Source organism: Astatotilapia calliptera, chromosome 18 (genome assembly GCF_964374335.1).
Source record: "Astatotilapia calliptera chromosome 18, fAstCal68.1, whole genome shotgun sequence".
Taxonomy (NCBI): domain Eukaryota; kingdom Metazoa; phylum Chordata; class Actinopteri; order Cichliformes; family Cichlidae; genus Astatotilapia; species Astatotilapia calliptera.
Window position 1 is genome coordinate 5,454,208 of NC_137439.1, and position 17,590 is coordinate 5,471,797.

At 39.1% G+C, this 17,590-nt stretch overlaps 2 protein-coding genes across 3 annotated transcripts; both read left to right on the top strand.

Moving 5' to 3' along the window:
- The first annotated feature begins 6,590 nt into the window (after nt 1-6,590).
- On the top strand, nt 6,591-9,815 carry LOC113010752 (uncharacterized). Of its 2 annotated transcripts, none has more exons than XM_080292696.1 (8): nt 6,591-7,778; nt 7,886-8,287; nt 8,398-8,491; nt 8,577-8,687; nt 8,762-8,988; nt 9,082-9,253; nt 9,351-9,478; nt 9,587-9,815. In XM_080292696.1, the coding sequence occupies exons 5-7, from the start codon at nt 8,887-8,889 to the stop codon at nt 9,416-9,418; spliced, it is 342 nt and encodes a 113-aa protein (XP_080148822.1). In that variant the 5' UTR covers nt 6,591-7,778; nt 7,886-8,287; nt 8,398-8,491; nt 8,577-8,687; nt 8,762-8,886; the 3' UTR covers nt 9,419-9,478; nt 9,587-9,815. The 2 variants fall into 2 exon arrangements, with proteins under 2 accessions (XP_080148822.1, XP_080148823.1); XM_080292697.1 differs by having other exon boundaries at nt 8,595-8,687.
- A 4,782-nt stretch (nt 9,816-14,597) lies between these two features.
- Nucleotides 14,598-17,560, top strand: LOC113010239 (tripartite motif-containing protein 16-like). The gene has a single exon (XM_080292657.1). The coding sequence runs from the start codon at nt 15,210-15,212 to the stop codon at nt 16,878-16,880; it is 1,671 nt and encodes a 556-aa protein (XP_080148783.1). The 5' UTR covers nt 14,598-15,209; the 3' UTR covers nt 16,881-17,560.
- The last annotated feature ends 30 nt before the right edge of the window (nt 17,561-17,590 follow it).

Here is a 17,590-nt window from a genome sequence, read left to right on the forward strand (position 1 = left end):
TCTGAAAAATCTGGCACAAACCTTCCGGTGTACACTGGTCAGCCATTTAACTTTGTTCCTTTCTCTGTGCAGGAGGTCTGTAAAGCTCTTAAACTGTTAGATCCTAGAAAATCTCCAGGGCCAGACTTACTAGATCCTTACTTCTTGAAACTGGCAGCTGATTTTGTAGCAGAGCCTCTCACAACACTTTTCAACCTCACACTGGATACAAATAAAATTCCCTCAGTATGGAAATCAGCTTTTGTTGTTCCTCTATTAAAAGGGGGCGACCCAGCAGTGTTAACTAATTACAGACCAATATCTAATCTATCTGTGCTGGCTAAAGTTCTTGAAGCTCTTGTGTGTGAGCAGTTAAAGGAGTTTTTGCACATCAATGCCATTTTATCTGAATATCAATCAGGCTTTAGGAAGAATCACAGTACTATCACAGCTGCAATTAGAGTGGTAAATGATATTACTATTGCACTTGATAAAAAACAACACTGTGCATCCCTTTTTATTGATTTGTCAAAAGCATTTGACACTGTTGATCATTGTATTTTAAAACTTAGACTCTTCCAGTCAGGACTCTCTGAGAGAGCAGTGGCATGGTTCTCAAACTACCTCAGTAACAGGACTCAGTGCATTAAATCTGACGGTCTATGTTCTGACTTTGTTACAGTGCACAACGGAGTGCCACAGGGTTCTGTATTAGGTCCCCTTCTATTTATCATTTACGTAAACAATCTTAGTCTACATGTGCCAGATGCAAACTTGCACTTCTATGCTGATGATACAGTTATTTACAGCTGTGGTTCAACTCTTGTCCAAGCCATCGACTCCTTGCAGAAAGCCTTTTCTGCTGTCCAGCACTCATTACATCAGCTTAAACTTGTTCTCAACGCAGACAAAACAAAGCTCATGTTGTTTTCTAAATCAAGGAGACGAGCCCAAACAATCCCATCAGTAACCACTCTTGAAGGTAATAAAATAGAGTTGGTTCACACCTATAAATATCTGGGAATCTTAATTGATGACTCGCTTACCTTCAAACCACATGTAGAGAATCTTGTGAAAAACCTGAAGTTAAAACTGAGATTTTATTTTCAAAATAAGTTGTGTTTCTCTTTTAATACAAAGAAGCGGCTTGTTGCTGCAACATTCTTGCCTGTGCTGGATTATGGTGATATTCTATATATGAATGCTTCTGCTCAATGTCTTCGAATGGTTGATTCTGTGTATCGTGCTTCTCTGAGGTTCATCACTAACCGTAAATTTCAGACTCACCACTGTGAGTTATACTCTCAGGTAGGATGGCCTGCTTTGGTAAGTCGGAGGAACTCTCATTTATACAGTTTTATATATAAGGCGATACTTGGGTTGCTGCCTTCTTATATATGTTCCCTGCTTGTAATGAAACATGCTGGTCGGTATTCTCTTGGTCCGCATGGTTACTTGTTGCTTTCTGTTCCATTTGCCCGAACTGAACTTGGTAAAAGAGCTTTTGTCCATTTAGCACCCTTGGCCTGGAACAAACTGCAGAAGGAAGGGAAAATGACTGAATTCATTTCATTAAGTGATTTTAAATCTAAACTACGAATCCTTGAGGCCAAGTCCATAACATGCAACTGTTTCAATTAGATTGATTGTCATTTTAACTGACTTTTTATTTTATTTGAATTTTATTGAATTTTATTTTTTATTTTATTTGTATTCTTTCACTTATTGTTGCATGTGTGTTGTTGCTGCCTGTGTTTGAGTAATTTCTGTAACTGTGAGACATCTGCTGCTGCCTATCTTGGCCAGGTCTCCCTTGAAAAAGAGGTTTTTAATCTCAATGGGATCTTCCTGGTTAAATAAAGGTTAATAAATAAATAAATAAATAAAAAATGGACACTGTACATGTACTGTACAGCACGGCCCCTCCTGAGAACCCTCAATGTCTACATGCATTTAAAACTGGGTGGTGGGCACCTATGGAACGCCAGGACTGCCATAATGAATTAATTAAATACATCATTAAATAATTAATTAAATGTGGCAATAATTAATTAAAATTGGAATTAATTAATTAAATAAATAGTTATGACACATGTAATTAATTAGTTATTGACACATTTAATTAATTATTTATGTATTTCACATTTTAATTAATTATTGACACATTTAATTAGTTATTGACACATTTAATTAATTATTTAATGCTATATTTATTTATTTCATTTTGGCAGTCCTGGCGCCTGGCTCTCATCTTGAAATAATTTTATCTGTCAGCCTCACCCATCAAACTCAGGGGGCGGGGTTAACGCTGCCCATGCAGCTTCTCTAACATTTGATTGGTTGCCGTGCAAAGTAAGTCAAAACAGGTCAATCCTAGATAATCGATTGCTTGTGTAGACTTGGGGCAGCCAGGTATCCCAGAATGCATTTCAAATCACAGGCAGCAATGGTGGTGGTGTAGTTTTAAAATATCCCGTTTTTCTGTCACCAACTACACTTTTAACAGTGTTTTAGCTGCGAATGTCGCGCCGTAATCTTCACATGTCTGGTCAGGTTGTCAACATAGAACATGTTTGCAAAAGTGCTCAGATGTTTTCAGAGATTTCACTAGCTCTGCTAACAGTTAGCATGCAGAGTGCACCGAGGGGGTTACGTTAACCGGTTTGTTTACATATTCCACTCTCCGTGTTCCACATGTTGCATTCGCAGATTCTCATTTTCACCGAACGATCGTCTCTTTCCGCCTGGTCTTGTGTCTCTGTGCTTCTGTAACATAAAGAACGAGCTGACATTTTTCTCACGAAACCAGCGATCAGCTCAACAGACCCTCAGTTTACCTGCATGCAGACGGAGGTCAGACAACAATTTTACATGTATGATCTTAAAACAGGACACAGCCACTATACGTGCTGCACAGTAAAAAATGGAGTGTCAATATTTCAGTGTAAACCTATTTTAACCTAGAGAGAGTATATACAACTCTGTGAGGAGTAAACCAGCTCTAACGTCAGAGTTAAAAGTCAGTGTAAAGTTCTGTAGACACGGAGTGAAGACATAACTCCACACAGTGTTGATTAGTACCAGTCCGCAGGCGTGTGCGGTCTGAGAGCTACCACAGTCAGGTAAGTTAAGTTAACATTCCCATACTGGTAACATTGTTTAGTAAGTATTTTTAAACTAAATAGCTCTTTATAGTTACACTGATGTCGAGTTAGCAGCATTTACCCATAGGTTTAATGATATTGTCGAGTAGCTACATGCTAACCATTGCTAAAAGTTCAAATGTTCGTTATATTCTCACTGAGTTAAGATTAACCTAAAACATGTTAACTATGTATTTCTTCTAAGTGCAGCTTAGATAATATTATTGTCACATGTCTAATGGGATAGTTTTAGCAACTAAATTACCGTTTATTAGTAAGCTAATAATCGCTAATTAGCTTCGAAGGAACTATCAGAAAAAGTGGGTAACATTACAATAAAGTTTACTCTACTGATTTATATTCTTTTAAGCAAATGCCAAAGGCTTACACTAATTTAGAATTAATTCAGATTCTTTTATATAAATTAATTGACAGCAATGTTAATGATATGTTAATATACAGTAATTGTTCACAGAAATAAAGCGAATTGCAGTAAGAGCGACCAATACTTGATAAGTAGACTAAAGTTATTAAACAATATTAGATGTTAGTCACACTTGGTCCATTTGCAGTAACACTGGTTGATAAAGGATCTTTATTAGCAGTTAATCTGTTACTTATTTCTTCATGCTGTAGCTGTTAAGTAATATTGACTTTTAACTGCTTCTATTTTGTATAAAAACTAAAGCTCTAAAGTACATCCACAGTTTTAAACTCTTTCCTTTATTATTTTTTTCTCTTTTGTTTTGTGAACAGAATATGTTGCTGCGTGTTTTGTTTGGTGGGGAGCAGAAGTATGTTAGGCTGTCTGACCTGGGCCCTATTTCAGAAAGCCGGTTTAGTGCAAACTCTGAGTAAGTATACCCTGAGTTAACGAAAACTCTGGGTTTTCGGTTTCACAAAGCGAGTTCAGATGAATCCTGAGTGAGTCACTATGACGACACACTCCGTGAAGCTAACCTGCCCCCTAGCAGGTTTACCACAACTAACCCTGACTGTCTCCGCCTCTTTGTCGGAAACCTGACAGTAGGAAGTGTCGGACATGGCGTGCCCCTACCTCGAAGAGCCAGTAGATGTTGAAGCCCAAATTCTCCGCAGAGCTCTCCGCCGGGAGAGAGTGATTAGAGCGCGTTTGAACATTTGATCATTTCCTGATGATTTTCTGTGTGAACGTTACCGTTTTTCAGCACAATCTATAATTCATTTGAATAACATCCTCAGGCCTAATATTACTCATGTGACACATCGCGGACATCCTCTCAGTTCTGTACATATTATTTGTATTGCACTTCGTTTTTTTGCAAACGGGAGCTTTCTGTATAATATTGGTGACGCTGAGCACGTTTCCAAGGCTACCGTCTGTCGGGCAGTCAGGAATGTTACAGTTGCACTGAAACGTCTCCTGTACTCGTCTGTGGTGTTCCCCGGTCATAGACCCACAAGATTTATCAAAGAGGGATTCCACAAAATTGCAGGTATCAGGATGAACAAAACTCAATTCATGATGTGATGATACTTGAACTACTACTTAAATTTTACATTTATTTTCAGGGTTCCCAGGCGTGATTGGCTGTATAGATGGCACTCACATTCCAATCATTGCTCCTTCAGTAAATGAAGGAGACTATGTGAACAGGAAGTCTTTCCACAGCATTAATGTACAGGTACATAGTTCCCTGTAGCATTTCAAACTAACAAATTATTTCATTATAGTAATGGATGCTAATTTGTGTTCTCTGCACTGTGAAGATCATATGTGATGCTGCCAACATTATGACAAATGTGGAAGCCAAGTGGCCAGGCTCTGTTCATGACTCACGAATTTTTTGTGAATGTACACTGAGCACAAAATTTGGACATGGTGAGTTGAAAATACTTTAAAATATATAAAGACCAATTGCTACAGGGACATTTGAACTGAAGTGTATCCTTCTGTCTTAGGAGAGTTCACTGGCTACTTGCTTGGTGATAGGGGGTATCCATGTTTACCCTATTTGCTTACCCCTTACCCTGACCCTGAACCGGGCCCACAGCAGCGATATAATCTGGCTCATTGCAGGACAAGAGCCAGAGTTGAAATGACTATCGGAATGCTTAAGGCCCGGTTCCAGTGCCTTCAAAGACTCAGGGTCACCCCAGAAAGGGCATGTGACATTATTGTGGCATGTGTGATTCTTCACAACATTGCCACAATTAGAGGAGAACACTGTCCTTCTGAACCAGACATCAGCAGTGATCCAAACCATGAACATCCTGACCCTCCCACGGACATACAAGATGGAAGAGCAGTCAGAGACACCATATGTCACAATCATTTCCTTTGACCCATCATCTCAACATGTTGAAAGAAGAATAAACAGATTTTTTGTTCAACTGGCTTTATTGGTCGCCTGTATTTCCTGTACACAAAGTATTAATAAGTATATTATTATGTATAAGTATATAACACTGAAATAATTCGTCCATCTCTGACCACTTCACCCACCCTTAACTGATGTTCTAGCAGTAAAATCTCAATCTTGGTCTTTTGGATCTGCTGCTTGAAGTGTTCCATTTCCAAGTCACATTTTTTTATTTTCTTGATCAAATGGGTCTTGTACAGCTGCTTTACAGGGAGCTATTGAAACACAGAAAATAGCATTGACATTCATAGTACATGCCTACTTAGGTTGGTTGTAAATCAGTGCTGAACATCTTACTGAGGAAAGGTTTGTTGGAGACGTGGCTGGACCCTCTTCCTCTTCATTTCCATCATCACTCTGTTAGAGACATAGAAAGTCCATGGTTTTATTATAGTACCACATTTTATTCAATTGTTATATTTTCCATTGTAAGATGTAAACCTCATAAAGTGTCTCTGTTGCTTCCTCCTCTGTAACAGCTGTCAATGTTTCTTCATTATTTTCCTGTAGTAAAGAAATTAACAACATTGCTGTTCTACTGTAAACTCATATAATCTGTGGAGTATTAAGAGTACTCATAACTGCATGTTGGTCTGGCTCAACAGGAGGCTGCACCAGATGCAGTACACCATCACCATCAACTGATAGAATATGAGGTTTATACAGGTCACTTATAACTTACAAGGGACCAAATGGCAATTAACAAACATATACCAATCACCTTACACTTCATTGTCATTATGCTCTCAAAGACAACTAAGACTGAGGGAAGGCAAAATCAGTAGGAAAATAACTTCACTACAAAATAATTCATTATGGTAAAGAGTTTATCAAATGAATGAGTAGCACTGCAAAGGTGACTGTGAAGAAAGGATGTATGCACATCATGTATTATTTTGAATTTACCTCTTATGTAGGCACTTGTGTCTTGCGGGGTTATTGACTCAGAGGATGTCCCCGCAGAGATGCCTTCAGCCACAGGGCGCCCACTGTTTTGGCTGAGGGCCAACTGCTCAGCCTCTGTGAGTGGTGGTGGTGGAGGACCCCCACCTGTTTTTCAGGCCTCTGCTTTTTTTCTGTTGGCTATAACGGGTCACATTTGAGCATACAGAGTAAGCAAATATGTACTTGTAATGTGCTCAGATAATTTCAATAAGTGCTTACAGAAGGAAAATTAATGTAGCCTCTAACTGCAATTGATTTACATGGGACAAACAGACCAAGCACTATGGCTCATAATACAATTACACCTTACCTGTTTGGACTATATTTTTATATTTCATTTTTACTTGCTGCCAGGAACGTTTGGGGCCTGTTGGGTTGCACCTGCGCTCACATCACGTCACAAAATAAAATGTATAAAATAAAAAATAAAATAAAATAACGTGTTAAATGGGTGGAAATCCCTAGATCAATGTTTAAAGTAACACTCACGCATTGACTCTGTCGGCTATGTTTTGCCATGCATGCTCCCTTTGTTTTGCAGCTGAGGCTGTGTTACTTTTTTTCCGCAAAATTTGCATGTTATCGGCATATGCTGCCATCAGAATTTCGGCCTCAAGCGCTGTAAAATACATTGACCGCGCCTTCTTTCCCTCCGTCTCCATGGTGACTCGCTTAATCTGTGCTCCACTAATCAGGGCTTTATGTATCCTCGTGCGCGCGCTTGACTTGGGGTTAAAGCAACTCCGCGTTGATTGAACTGATTGTTATCAGCCTTTCTGAAACCGAATATTCCGAGTTGGACAGTTCGGGGTTACTCAACCCTGAGTATCGTTTTTCACTCTGAGTTTTCTAAACCGGCTTCCTGAAATAGGGCCCTGACATTTGATGCTTTCATGAAAGAAGGTTAGAATATCAGGATAAAACAAGATAACAACGTTTACCTGGTCAATAAACAAGCTTAATTATATTCTAAGTCAACTACCTAAGTTGATAATTGTTTCTACTTCAACAATGAATGAGAATTACCTATATTCTTAAGCTTCATCTCATCAATATTTTGTGAAGACATAGCCTTACTCTACCATTTGATAAGAAAATGCATGGCCTTTTTTTTTTTTAACAATTTCTGTAACATTTCTTTTCTCTTACCTTACTTCAGCGTGCCTAAAATTTAACATACCAGAAGGCAGACAGCTAGATATGAAGGTGTTTGACCAGTCTGACACAGAAGTAGACGCAGAGGTGTTTGAAGAAATAGTGAAGGGGTCACCTGTAACCTTCCGAGTCATGCTGAGCAATGAAGAACTTGGTAATCACTCACATACGTATATGTTTATATGAAATTTAAAGGTTGAGATTGAAGCATTAACAGTTAAATTTAATGCTTCTGCTTTGGTCATGTTCCTTAATGCACAGGTGTATCTCTGTCATCATCATCTTCTCCATCGGATGATACAATCATTCTAAACTTCACAATGTGTGAACCTCCTGAAGAAGCAGCAACCACTGAAGGAAGACAACCTAAAAGGCCATGCCATATAAACTATGAGGCAAAAGCTGTGGGTAGTGAACATTGTTAGTCTAATTTGCATGTTTGATGTGAAGTGTTTTTATGTAATCGTTTTCCAGTTTTTCTCAAGGTTTAAAAAATTTCTGACTTCATATTTTATGTCTATTTAAGTTGATTGAAAAAATCCTAACAACAAAGCCTGGTGGTGAACACATCATACAAGAGTATGCAAAAACCAAATCTCTGACAGATGCAACTAGAAGACAGATGATAAACATACTTGCTGCTGAGATGACAGAAGCACATGGGTAAGAATCATAAATGTAGTCTATAAAGAAACATTTTTAGTATTGTATTATTTTTAATTGTGATGTTCAATGCCAATTGAGTGACGGTCATCACTGAATTTATACATTAGGACATCTCCCCCTAAAAGTGTAAGAGTGATGTATGCGCAGGGGATTGTTGCTCTGTTTCCATATCTGGAAGACCCATATTCACAACATGGATATGTAAGTAAAGGGGACTTTGCAACATTAAACACATAGTTGCCCTCAGAAATGTTGATAACATTCTGCTTGTATTTAATTACATAAGAACATTACTATGATCCAGAGAGCGGTTCAGGATACCTTGCGTGGCGGTTGAAGACAATTCAAAGAAAAGCTGCAGAGGAAAGAAGTGTCTCACTTTCCAAATCTCCTAAAAGTAAGTTCACTTGTGATTTAAATGATTCTGATCTAATTTGTAGGCAGGAGTCAATCAAATTGTTTTTTCTTAAGTTGGCGGGCCAGGCCGTGGTCGATCCAGACCACTCACCACTGAGACAGTGTTATCAGATGAGGATGTAAAAGCAGCTATTGCTCTTTTGAGACACTCTGCTGATGAAGACACTATCCGTGAAAAGATGAAAGCTACCTTCATTTATCGGCATTCAATGGTCAGCGATGATAAGAATGCAGCAGATGTCTTCATAGTCTTCCCGCGGTTTCTGGACACACCAGGACTGGTAAGACATCTTCATTTGTTGAATCACTGAAATATTCCATGCAGCTTGCAATTTCACTCATTACACCTCTTATCTTCTATTTTTGCATTATAGATAGAACAAGATTTCAGACTCCTGTTTGATGAGGTCACTGCCAACAAATTCTTGGAGAGGTGGCCCATCGATCTCAAATCAAAGATTGTAAAGGAAAGTCATGGACTTGTACCCACCTCGGAGCTCTTGGAGTTGATGTGCAATGCTGAGTCAGCTACTGAAGTTGAGAATGGTATGACTGACTGTTTTTATTTGCCATTGTTGGTTATATAGGCAATTCTGTCTATCGAATGTATTTTTGGAGTAATTCTTTGTTTATTCGTCTGTAGGCTGGGACAGTGACATGTCTGCTATCTTGCTGCTGCTACATCTGCTACCGCCATCTGCACAAGGGTGAAAGAGACCAGGAAAGATGTCTGCATCTCAAGCTGTCGATAACCTCATCAAATTCCTAAAGGTATGTTATTTAAAATATATATTCCATCACCGCCATTGTAATGTACAGTAAGGTGATCTAATCTAATGGGATAGTCACTAAATACTGCTGTTTAATGTGTTGTTGTAGGCTGGAACCAGTGTACAGCAGCATCTAGACAACATCACCCGAAGCAGTCAGCCCTACCTTCTTGCTCAGGGACCCACAAGAAGCAGCATCCACACCTTCTTCATTGTGATTGACAAGCATGCACTTCCATGTAAAGCGACAGGTTCAGTAGGAGCCCTTGATGAACTCTTTAAGGCCCATTATGTCTTTGATACGTCATACAGTTCATCCCTGACCAACTTTTTCACTTTTCTGCAAACAACCATTTACAACATTGATGTTGTGGAAACAAAGGAAACTCCCAGAGTTGCGAGCAAGAATGGTGCGTTAGTATCCATTGAGATCAAAATAATGAAGTGCTTTCTTTGCAAAAGTGATCATGGTAGACCAAACAGCCTTGTAAAACACCTTAAGGTAATTCATGGTCTCTGTACTGGGAGGACACTATATCTCAAATGTGGCCAAGTGGGATGCTCACGTTCTTTTAGTAGTTTTTCTGGCTTTAGAAAGCACCTGAACAAATGCCACGTAAGCAGTTCATTTGATTCTGCAGAACTAGATTTTTCACCAGTTCAAAGTGTTATGGACACAAGTACTACTGCTAATGTTGATGTGGTGCCTGAACATTTAGAGCATAGGTGTCAAACTCTGGCCCGCAGCCTGATTTGGCCCGCAGCCTGATTACATTTGGCCCGCGAAGCCATACCAAATTACTATTAGAGCTGGCCTACTGGTATTATACAGTTAATATATATATTGTTTAGTATTAAGCTTTGCTTGTTCCATATTCAGGTTTTCAGCAAAACTTGTTTGAGTCCATAAAAAAAGATTCATTTATATATCTAGAGGAAGATTTTTTTTTTCAATAAATATTAATGTTAGCCCGCGACTTTGTTCCAGTTTTGAATATTGGCCCACTGTGTATTTGAGTTTGACACCCCTGATTTAGAGGCTGAGTCGGAATTATCTTCAGCAGACCTTGTAAATAGTTGTGCAGCTGTTATTTCTGATCTAAAGGCAGCAGGTGTAGGCCAAAGTGTAGTGAATTCTGTAGTGAATTCCATGGAAGAGATTGTTCAAGATATCCAACAACATGCTAAAGAAACAGTCATTAAGCATGTATTTAGTAATGAAAGAGAAACAGAAATGTGCAAGAAAGTTGAAGCATGTTTTGATGAGTTAGAGAATCCTTTCTCAGTTCTTAATTCTGAGTACAAGAGGTCAAAATATTTATCAGACAAGTGGGAAACTGTAGAACCAGTTGAATGTGTAATTGGCTCAAGATTTGACACAAGGCGAAATAAAAAGACTGGAACATATGATCAGGCAGTTGTTCAAGATAAATTCATGTATGTTCCAGTTTTATCAACATTGGAATCAATATTTAAGAGTCAGCATGTTGGAGAAATGTTGAAAAAATCAGACACTTGTGATTCAAGACGCAGAGATATTTGTGATGGATCTCTATTGAAGACACGCCCTCTTTTTTTCAACAGAAAAGCACACAGTTCAGATCCAAATGTTCTATGATGACTTTGAGGTTGCAAATCCTCTTGGTTCCAAGCGAGGTATTCACAAGTTGGGTGCAGTATATTTTACCTTAAGAAACTTCTCTCCCAAATGGAATTCTTTTTTGGCCAACATACACCTTTGTGCCTTATTTCATGCACAAGATCTGAAACGTTATGGTTTTAGTGAAATTCTTGTTCCTATTGTTCGAGACATTAAAGTGTTAGAGAGCGATGGTATTGAGATTCCACTATTCGGTGGTTATGTTCGTGGTAGTGTGGTACAGGTCACTGGTGATAATTTAGGCTTACATAGCTTGTTTGGTCTGGTGGAGTCTTTCAGTGCAAGGTACTGTTGCAGGTTTTGTTTAGCTGATAAAGATGACTTTCAAACAGAATTCTCTGAAGATTTCCCCCAAAATAGTGTTGCGCACCAAAGACAACCACACTGCTCACTGTCAGGAAATGTCTAATAATCCATTGCTTCCTTATGTTTTTGGTGTAAAGAGTTCATGCTTATTGAATTCACTGACATATTTTCACACAACTGAGAACTTCTCAGTTGATGTGATGCATGATGTTTTGGAAGGAGTGGCCCAGTACAAACTGAAGTTATTGTTTTTGTATTTAAAAGAACAACATCTTACATTGGGAGAAGTGAATTTGAGAATACAAAGTTTTGATTATGGATTCATGGAGAAAAACAATAGGCCAGTAGCTGTGAATTTAGGTGGAGAGTCTAATGATCTGGGACTGAATGCTATTCAGACATGGTGCTTACTGAGGAATGTTCCCCTCATGTTTGGAGATTTGGTAACCTCTACTGACCAACATCGGGGCCTACTACTTTTATTACTACAGATAGTTAACATTGTATTTTCTCCTATGTTATCTCAAGGTATGTGTGTATATTTAAAACATTTGATTGTGGAACACCACAAACTGTTCAAGATGTTGTATCCCCAGAAAAAACTTTTACCAAAGCACCATTTTCTTATCCATTATCCTCGCTGCATCCAAAAAATAGGGCCTGTACTTCATAGTTGGTGCATGCGCTATGAAGGTAAGCACAATTTTTTCAAGAAACTGCTCAAATCATTCAAAAATATCACCAAAACGCTGGCCAAAAAAACACCAGAATTATATGGCATACATTTGGCAATCTTCAACAACCTTTAGTCGGTTAGACATTGGTCCAGGAAAAATGGTGTCTTTAGATATGGTAAAAGGAGGTTCTGGAATTGCAATAGCAATGTAACTGCCCAATAGAGTTCAAGTTATGAAAGTGAACTGGGCTAAACAGAATGGTATTGTTTACCGCCCGCATTTGGTTATTTGTGGCAAAGTAGTGTCTGAAATGCCTGTGTTTTACCAGATTGAGTCAGTTCTGATAATACATGAGAAACTGGTACTTCTCATTTTGCCATTATGTACAGTAGCCTTTCAAGAACATTTCCATGCTTATGAGTTGACCAGGACAAAGCAAGATTTAGTTGTCTTTCATGTTGACAGCCTGCATTATCCCAGGCCTTTTGACATACAATTGTCGTATGGAGTGAATGACAACTGTCATTACTTACTGTCATTTGTAAGAGTTTGTTATGCTAATAAATGCTGTTACTGTAACCTGTATGTTTGTAGTTATTTTCATAATATAGGATAGATCACAGCCATTTAGAAATATAGCATCATATGATAAATATGAAAAAATAATGAAAATGAAATATTATTACACATTAGAGTGAACTTGGACTAAAAATAACTCTATAAAGTGAAATCATATTACTCTAAACAGTGTGAATAACCCTCAGTGTTAAATATTTTTACACATTTTGTTGTTAATTTTGACACTAAACTGAGTAGAATTAACACTAAAAAGTTAACACTGGCCATAGAGTAAATTTTACCCTAATTTTGAGTGGGACCAAATGTTATCTGAAACAGAGTTAAAATCAACTCTCTAAGTGTAAAATTGACAGTTTTTTACTGTGTGGCCTCATATCAAATGTGAAGGCAGAATGAGTCTACGTTTGACGTTTGTTTATATCTAATCTTCCTTTTCAAACATTTAAACAGCAGCGAGTCTGCAGCTGAGGGAACACAAACTCAAATTGTCGGAACAGGTTTGCTCGTTTCTTGGATTCATTTGGTGATTTATTAAATGTATAACTGTTATTCTAATCTGCTGCTGGGTCTCTTACACTTTTCTTTATGCTGTATATTTTCACGTCTCTGGAATAGTTGGCAGTTAGTCAGCTGGGAAACTCTGCATATCGTGGATATGCTGACCTCGCTCCGTGGTGTACAGGGCCGTTTACCCTCATGATTAATATTCACAATAAAAATATTAGCCGAACATCATGAAGTCTGTATGTGTTTCATAGTGTCGAACAACCTTTGTACAGTTAAAGCCAGCAGTTACTACATGACAGAAACACCAACGTTATCTCTTTTATGTGTTTATACACAGGTCACGCTGATTACTGAACAAAAACCCAAAGATCAGATGTTAAACAGATTTATTTGCTCTCTCTCCTCCTTAAACATGTTTTTAATGTTAGTTATAATTCAGAATTGGCGACTGAAACACGTAGGACACATAAGAACATCAGGAAATAAAACACCGATAAATATAACCTCAGTAAAAGAAGTCAGCGGGGGTTACTACAGCTGTGTACCGGGGCCTGCGCTTTGTCGGTGGGATTGCTTGCGAGGCGAGCGGGTCTATCCCACGCTTTGCCGTGAGACTGGGCAGACGTCTCCGAAATCATCGAAGCACTTTTGCAAAGAGGCTGTATCTTGACAAACCGACCAGACACATGAAGATTAAACCACTACATTCTCGGCTAAAAAAATATTAAAACGCTATTTGGTGACACACAAACAGGGTTTTTCAAAGTTCAGTTCTGTTAGCTTCCACATGCCGGTTGTTGTGTGCTAGAAACAATGGCCACCAGGCCTAAGCAATGGTTTTGACTTGATCAGCGTTAACCCCGCCCCCTGAGTTTGATGGGTGAGGCTGACAGATAAAATTATTTCAAGATGAGAGCCAGGCGCCAGGACTGCCAAAATGAAATAAATATATATATCATTAAATAATTAATTAAATGTGTCAATAATTAATTAATTAAATGTGTGTTGGCCCTGCGACAGACTGGCGACCTGTCCAGGGTGTACCCCGCCTCTCGCCCTATGACAGCTGGGATAGGCTCCAGCGCCCCCCGCGACCCTGAAAGGGACAAGCGGAAGCGAATGCATGGATGGATGGATGGAATAATTAATTAAAAAGTGAAATACATAAATAATTAATTAAACGTGTCAATAATTAATTAATTACACGTGTCATAACTATTTATTTAATTAATTAATTCCAATTTTAATTAATTATTGCCACATTTAATTCATTATTTAATGGTGTATTTAATTAATTCATTATGGCAGTCCTGGCGCTCCATAGGCACCAGCGCCAGAGGTGAGGTTGAATACAAAGACCGTCCTCTGGACACCGTATAACATGCCCGATCCCAAGGCCCTATATGTATGTGTTATGAGAGTGTGAGTAATGTGGATGTCTAGGTTGTGGAATAAAATCAGTCTGCTGATAAAACAGTGAGCACAGTGAGAAGATCTTCACTGAGCTGATCCATCTCATCTCATAAAATTGAGGCACAGGTGACCAGGAGGGGACAGAGGGGGAACGACCTTTTATTGCTTTTTTCTACAACAATTTCTTAGTTCAGCTGCAGTATTTGATATCCTGTAATGACTAAAATGATAATTTAAACTAATTTACATAAAAAGATTGTCTTTTAAATGTTAAGGTTATTTAACAACTTTAAAGGCTGAGCAGTGCTATTTTTAAATGAAAAACTCACAGGCTCACATGTTCCAGGATTGAATTAGTGTCTGATAACCCTCCCTCTTCCTGCTCTCTAACTCAGCACCTCCTCTCTGTCCACATGTTCCCTTGTTCCCTCCCCTTCTGATCTGCAGTTTGAAGATGGGTGCAACCAACATGTGGTGACGTATAAGAGCTGACAGATCCCATTCGCTACAGAAACCTATGTTGTTTAGATCAGAGCAGTTTCAGTTCTGAGGAAGTGAAACTCACACAGTCACTGACACTGTTGGGTGAAATGGCGCAGAAAAGTGTTCAGCTGGACCGAGAAACCTTCTCTTGTTCGATCTGTTTGGATCTACTGAAGAATCCGGTGACTCTTCCCTGTGGACACAGCTACTGCATGAACTGTATTGAAAGCTTCTGGGATGAAGAGGAAAAGAAGAAAATCTACAGCTGCCCTCAGTGCCGGAGGACTTTCACAGCGAGGCCTGTCCTGGTGAAAAGCACCATGTTAGCAGTTTTAGTGGAGCAGCTGAAGAAGACTGGACTCCAAGCTGCTCCTGCTGATCACTGCTATGCTGGACCTGAAGATGTGGCCTGTGATGTCTGCACTGGAAGAAAAATGAAAGCCTTCAAGTCCTGTTTATTCTGTCTGGCATCTTACTGTGAGAAACACCTTCAGCCTCATTATGATTCACCTACATTCAAGAAACACAAGCTGGTGGAGCCCTCCAAGAAGCTCCAGGAGAACATCTGCTCTCGTCATGATGAGGTGATGAAGATGTTCTGCCGTACTGATCAGCAGAGTATCTGTTATCTCTGCTCTGTGGATGAACATAAAGGCCACGACACAGTCTCAGCTGCAGCAGAAAGGACTGAGAGGCAGAGAGAGCTGGAGGTGAGTCGACAAAACATCCAGCAGCGAATCCAGGACAGAGAGAAAGATGTGAAGCTGCTTCAACAGGAGGTGGAGGCCATCAATCAGTCTGCTGATCAAACAGTGGAGCACAGTGAGAAGATCTTCACTGAGCTGATCCATCTCATCCAGAAAAGAAGCTCTGATGTGAAGCAGCAGATCAGATCCCAGCAGGAAACTGAAGTGAGTCGAGTCAAAGAGCTTCAGGAGAAGCTGGAGCAGGAGATCACTGAGCTGAAGAGGAAAGATGCTGAGCTGAAGCAGCTCTCACACACAGAGGATCACATCCAGTTTCTACACAACTACCCCTCACTGTCAGCACTCAGTGAGTCTACAGACTCATCCAGCATCAATATCCGTCCTCTGAGCTACTTTGAGGATGTGACAGCAGCTGTGTCAGAGGTCAGAGATAAACTACAGGACATTCTGAGAGAGGAACGGACAAACATCTCACTGACAGTCACTGAAGTGGATGTTTCACTGTCACAACCAGAGCCAAAGACCAGAGCTGGATTCTTAAAATATTCATGTGAAATCACACTGGATCCAAACACAGCAAACACATGGCTGTTATTATCAGAGGGGAACAGAAAAGCAACATTTATGGAACAACAACAGTCTTATTCTGATCATCCAGACAGATTCACTGTATGGCAGCAGGTCCTGAGTAGAGAGAGTCTGACTGGACGTTGTTACTGGGAGGTGGAGTGGAGAGGGGGAGGAGTTTATGTAGCAGTCGCATACAAGAATATCAGCAGAGAAGGAGGTGAATGCGTTTTTGGATATAATGACAAATCTTGGTCATTAGATTGTGACAACAACAGTTTTACATTTCGGTACAACAACATCCAAACTCGTGTCTCAGGTCCTCGTTCCTCCAGAGTAGGAGTGTACCTGGATCACAGAGCAGGTATTTTGTCCTTCTACAGCGTCTCTGAAACCATGACTCTCCTCCACAGAGTCCAGACCACATTCACTCAGCCGCTCTATGCTGGACTGAGGCTTTACTATAATTATGGAGACACTGCTGAGTTGATTAAAGTGAAATAGACTGAAGTCTTTCATATTGTTGTAAGTTTAAATCTGTATTTTAGTTCCCTTTTAGTTTCTCTCCATCATTATTGTGGTATTTATGTGCTGCACATAAATCAGATGTCAGTCAAACATTATGGGCAGTACCTCGACATCTTCAACATGTTGTCTTGATGTTTTTACGTTTTATAGGTGGAGCTCTTTCCTGTGTCTGTTCAGCCATGGAGACTATCAATGCTTATGGATATTTTTATTTGAAAAATTTCTCCACATGACAACATAAACTTCTCTATCTTCTAAATGTTTACTGAATATTTTTCTTAGGTATTTGTATGTTGTTGTTTCTCTTCACTGATCTTAACAGAGAAGTCTACAGACCTTCCTTTATCACACAGATTTTATTCTCATTTGTACATTTATAAAGAAAACAATTAATTACAGAGCAATAAGAAATTTTAAGAAAGTGCACTATATCATAATTTATAGTAAAGTGTATTAAAGCATCGTTAGTTAGTCACTTATTTAGTTTGGAGCTGTATCATCTGACACTGTAGAAACATTTCCTCCAGCTTCAGCACAGAATGTTAAAAACAGAACTATTAATGAGAACAAACAGTAGGAACACAGTATCAGCAAACATCATGGCTTAAAATGGAGAGTAAAAATCTAAAAAGAAATAAACAAATTAGTAAAAAGGATTTCCTGTTGACATGTTATTGGTCCTATCT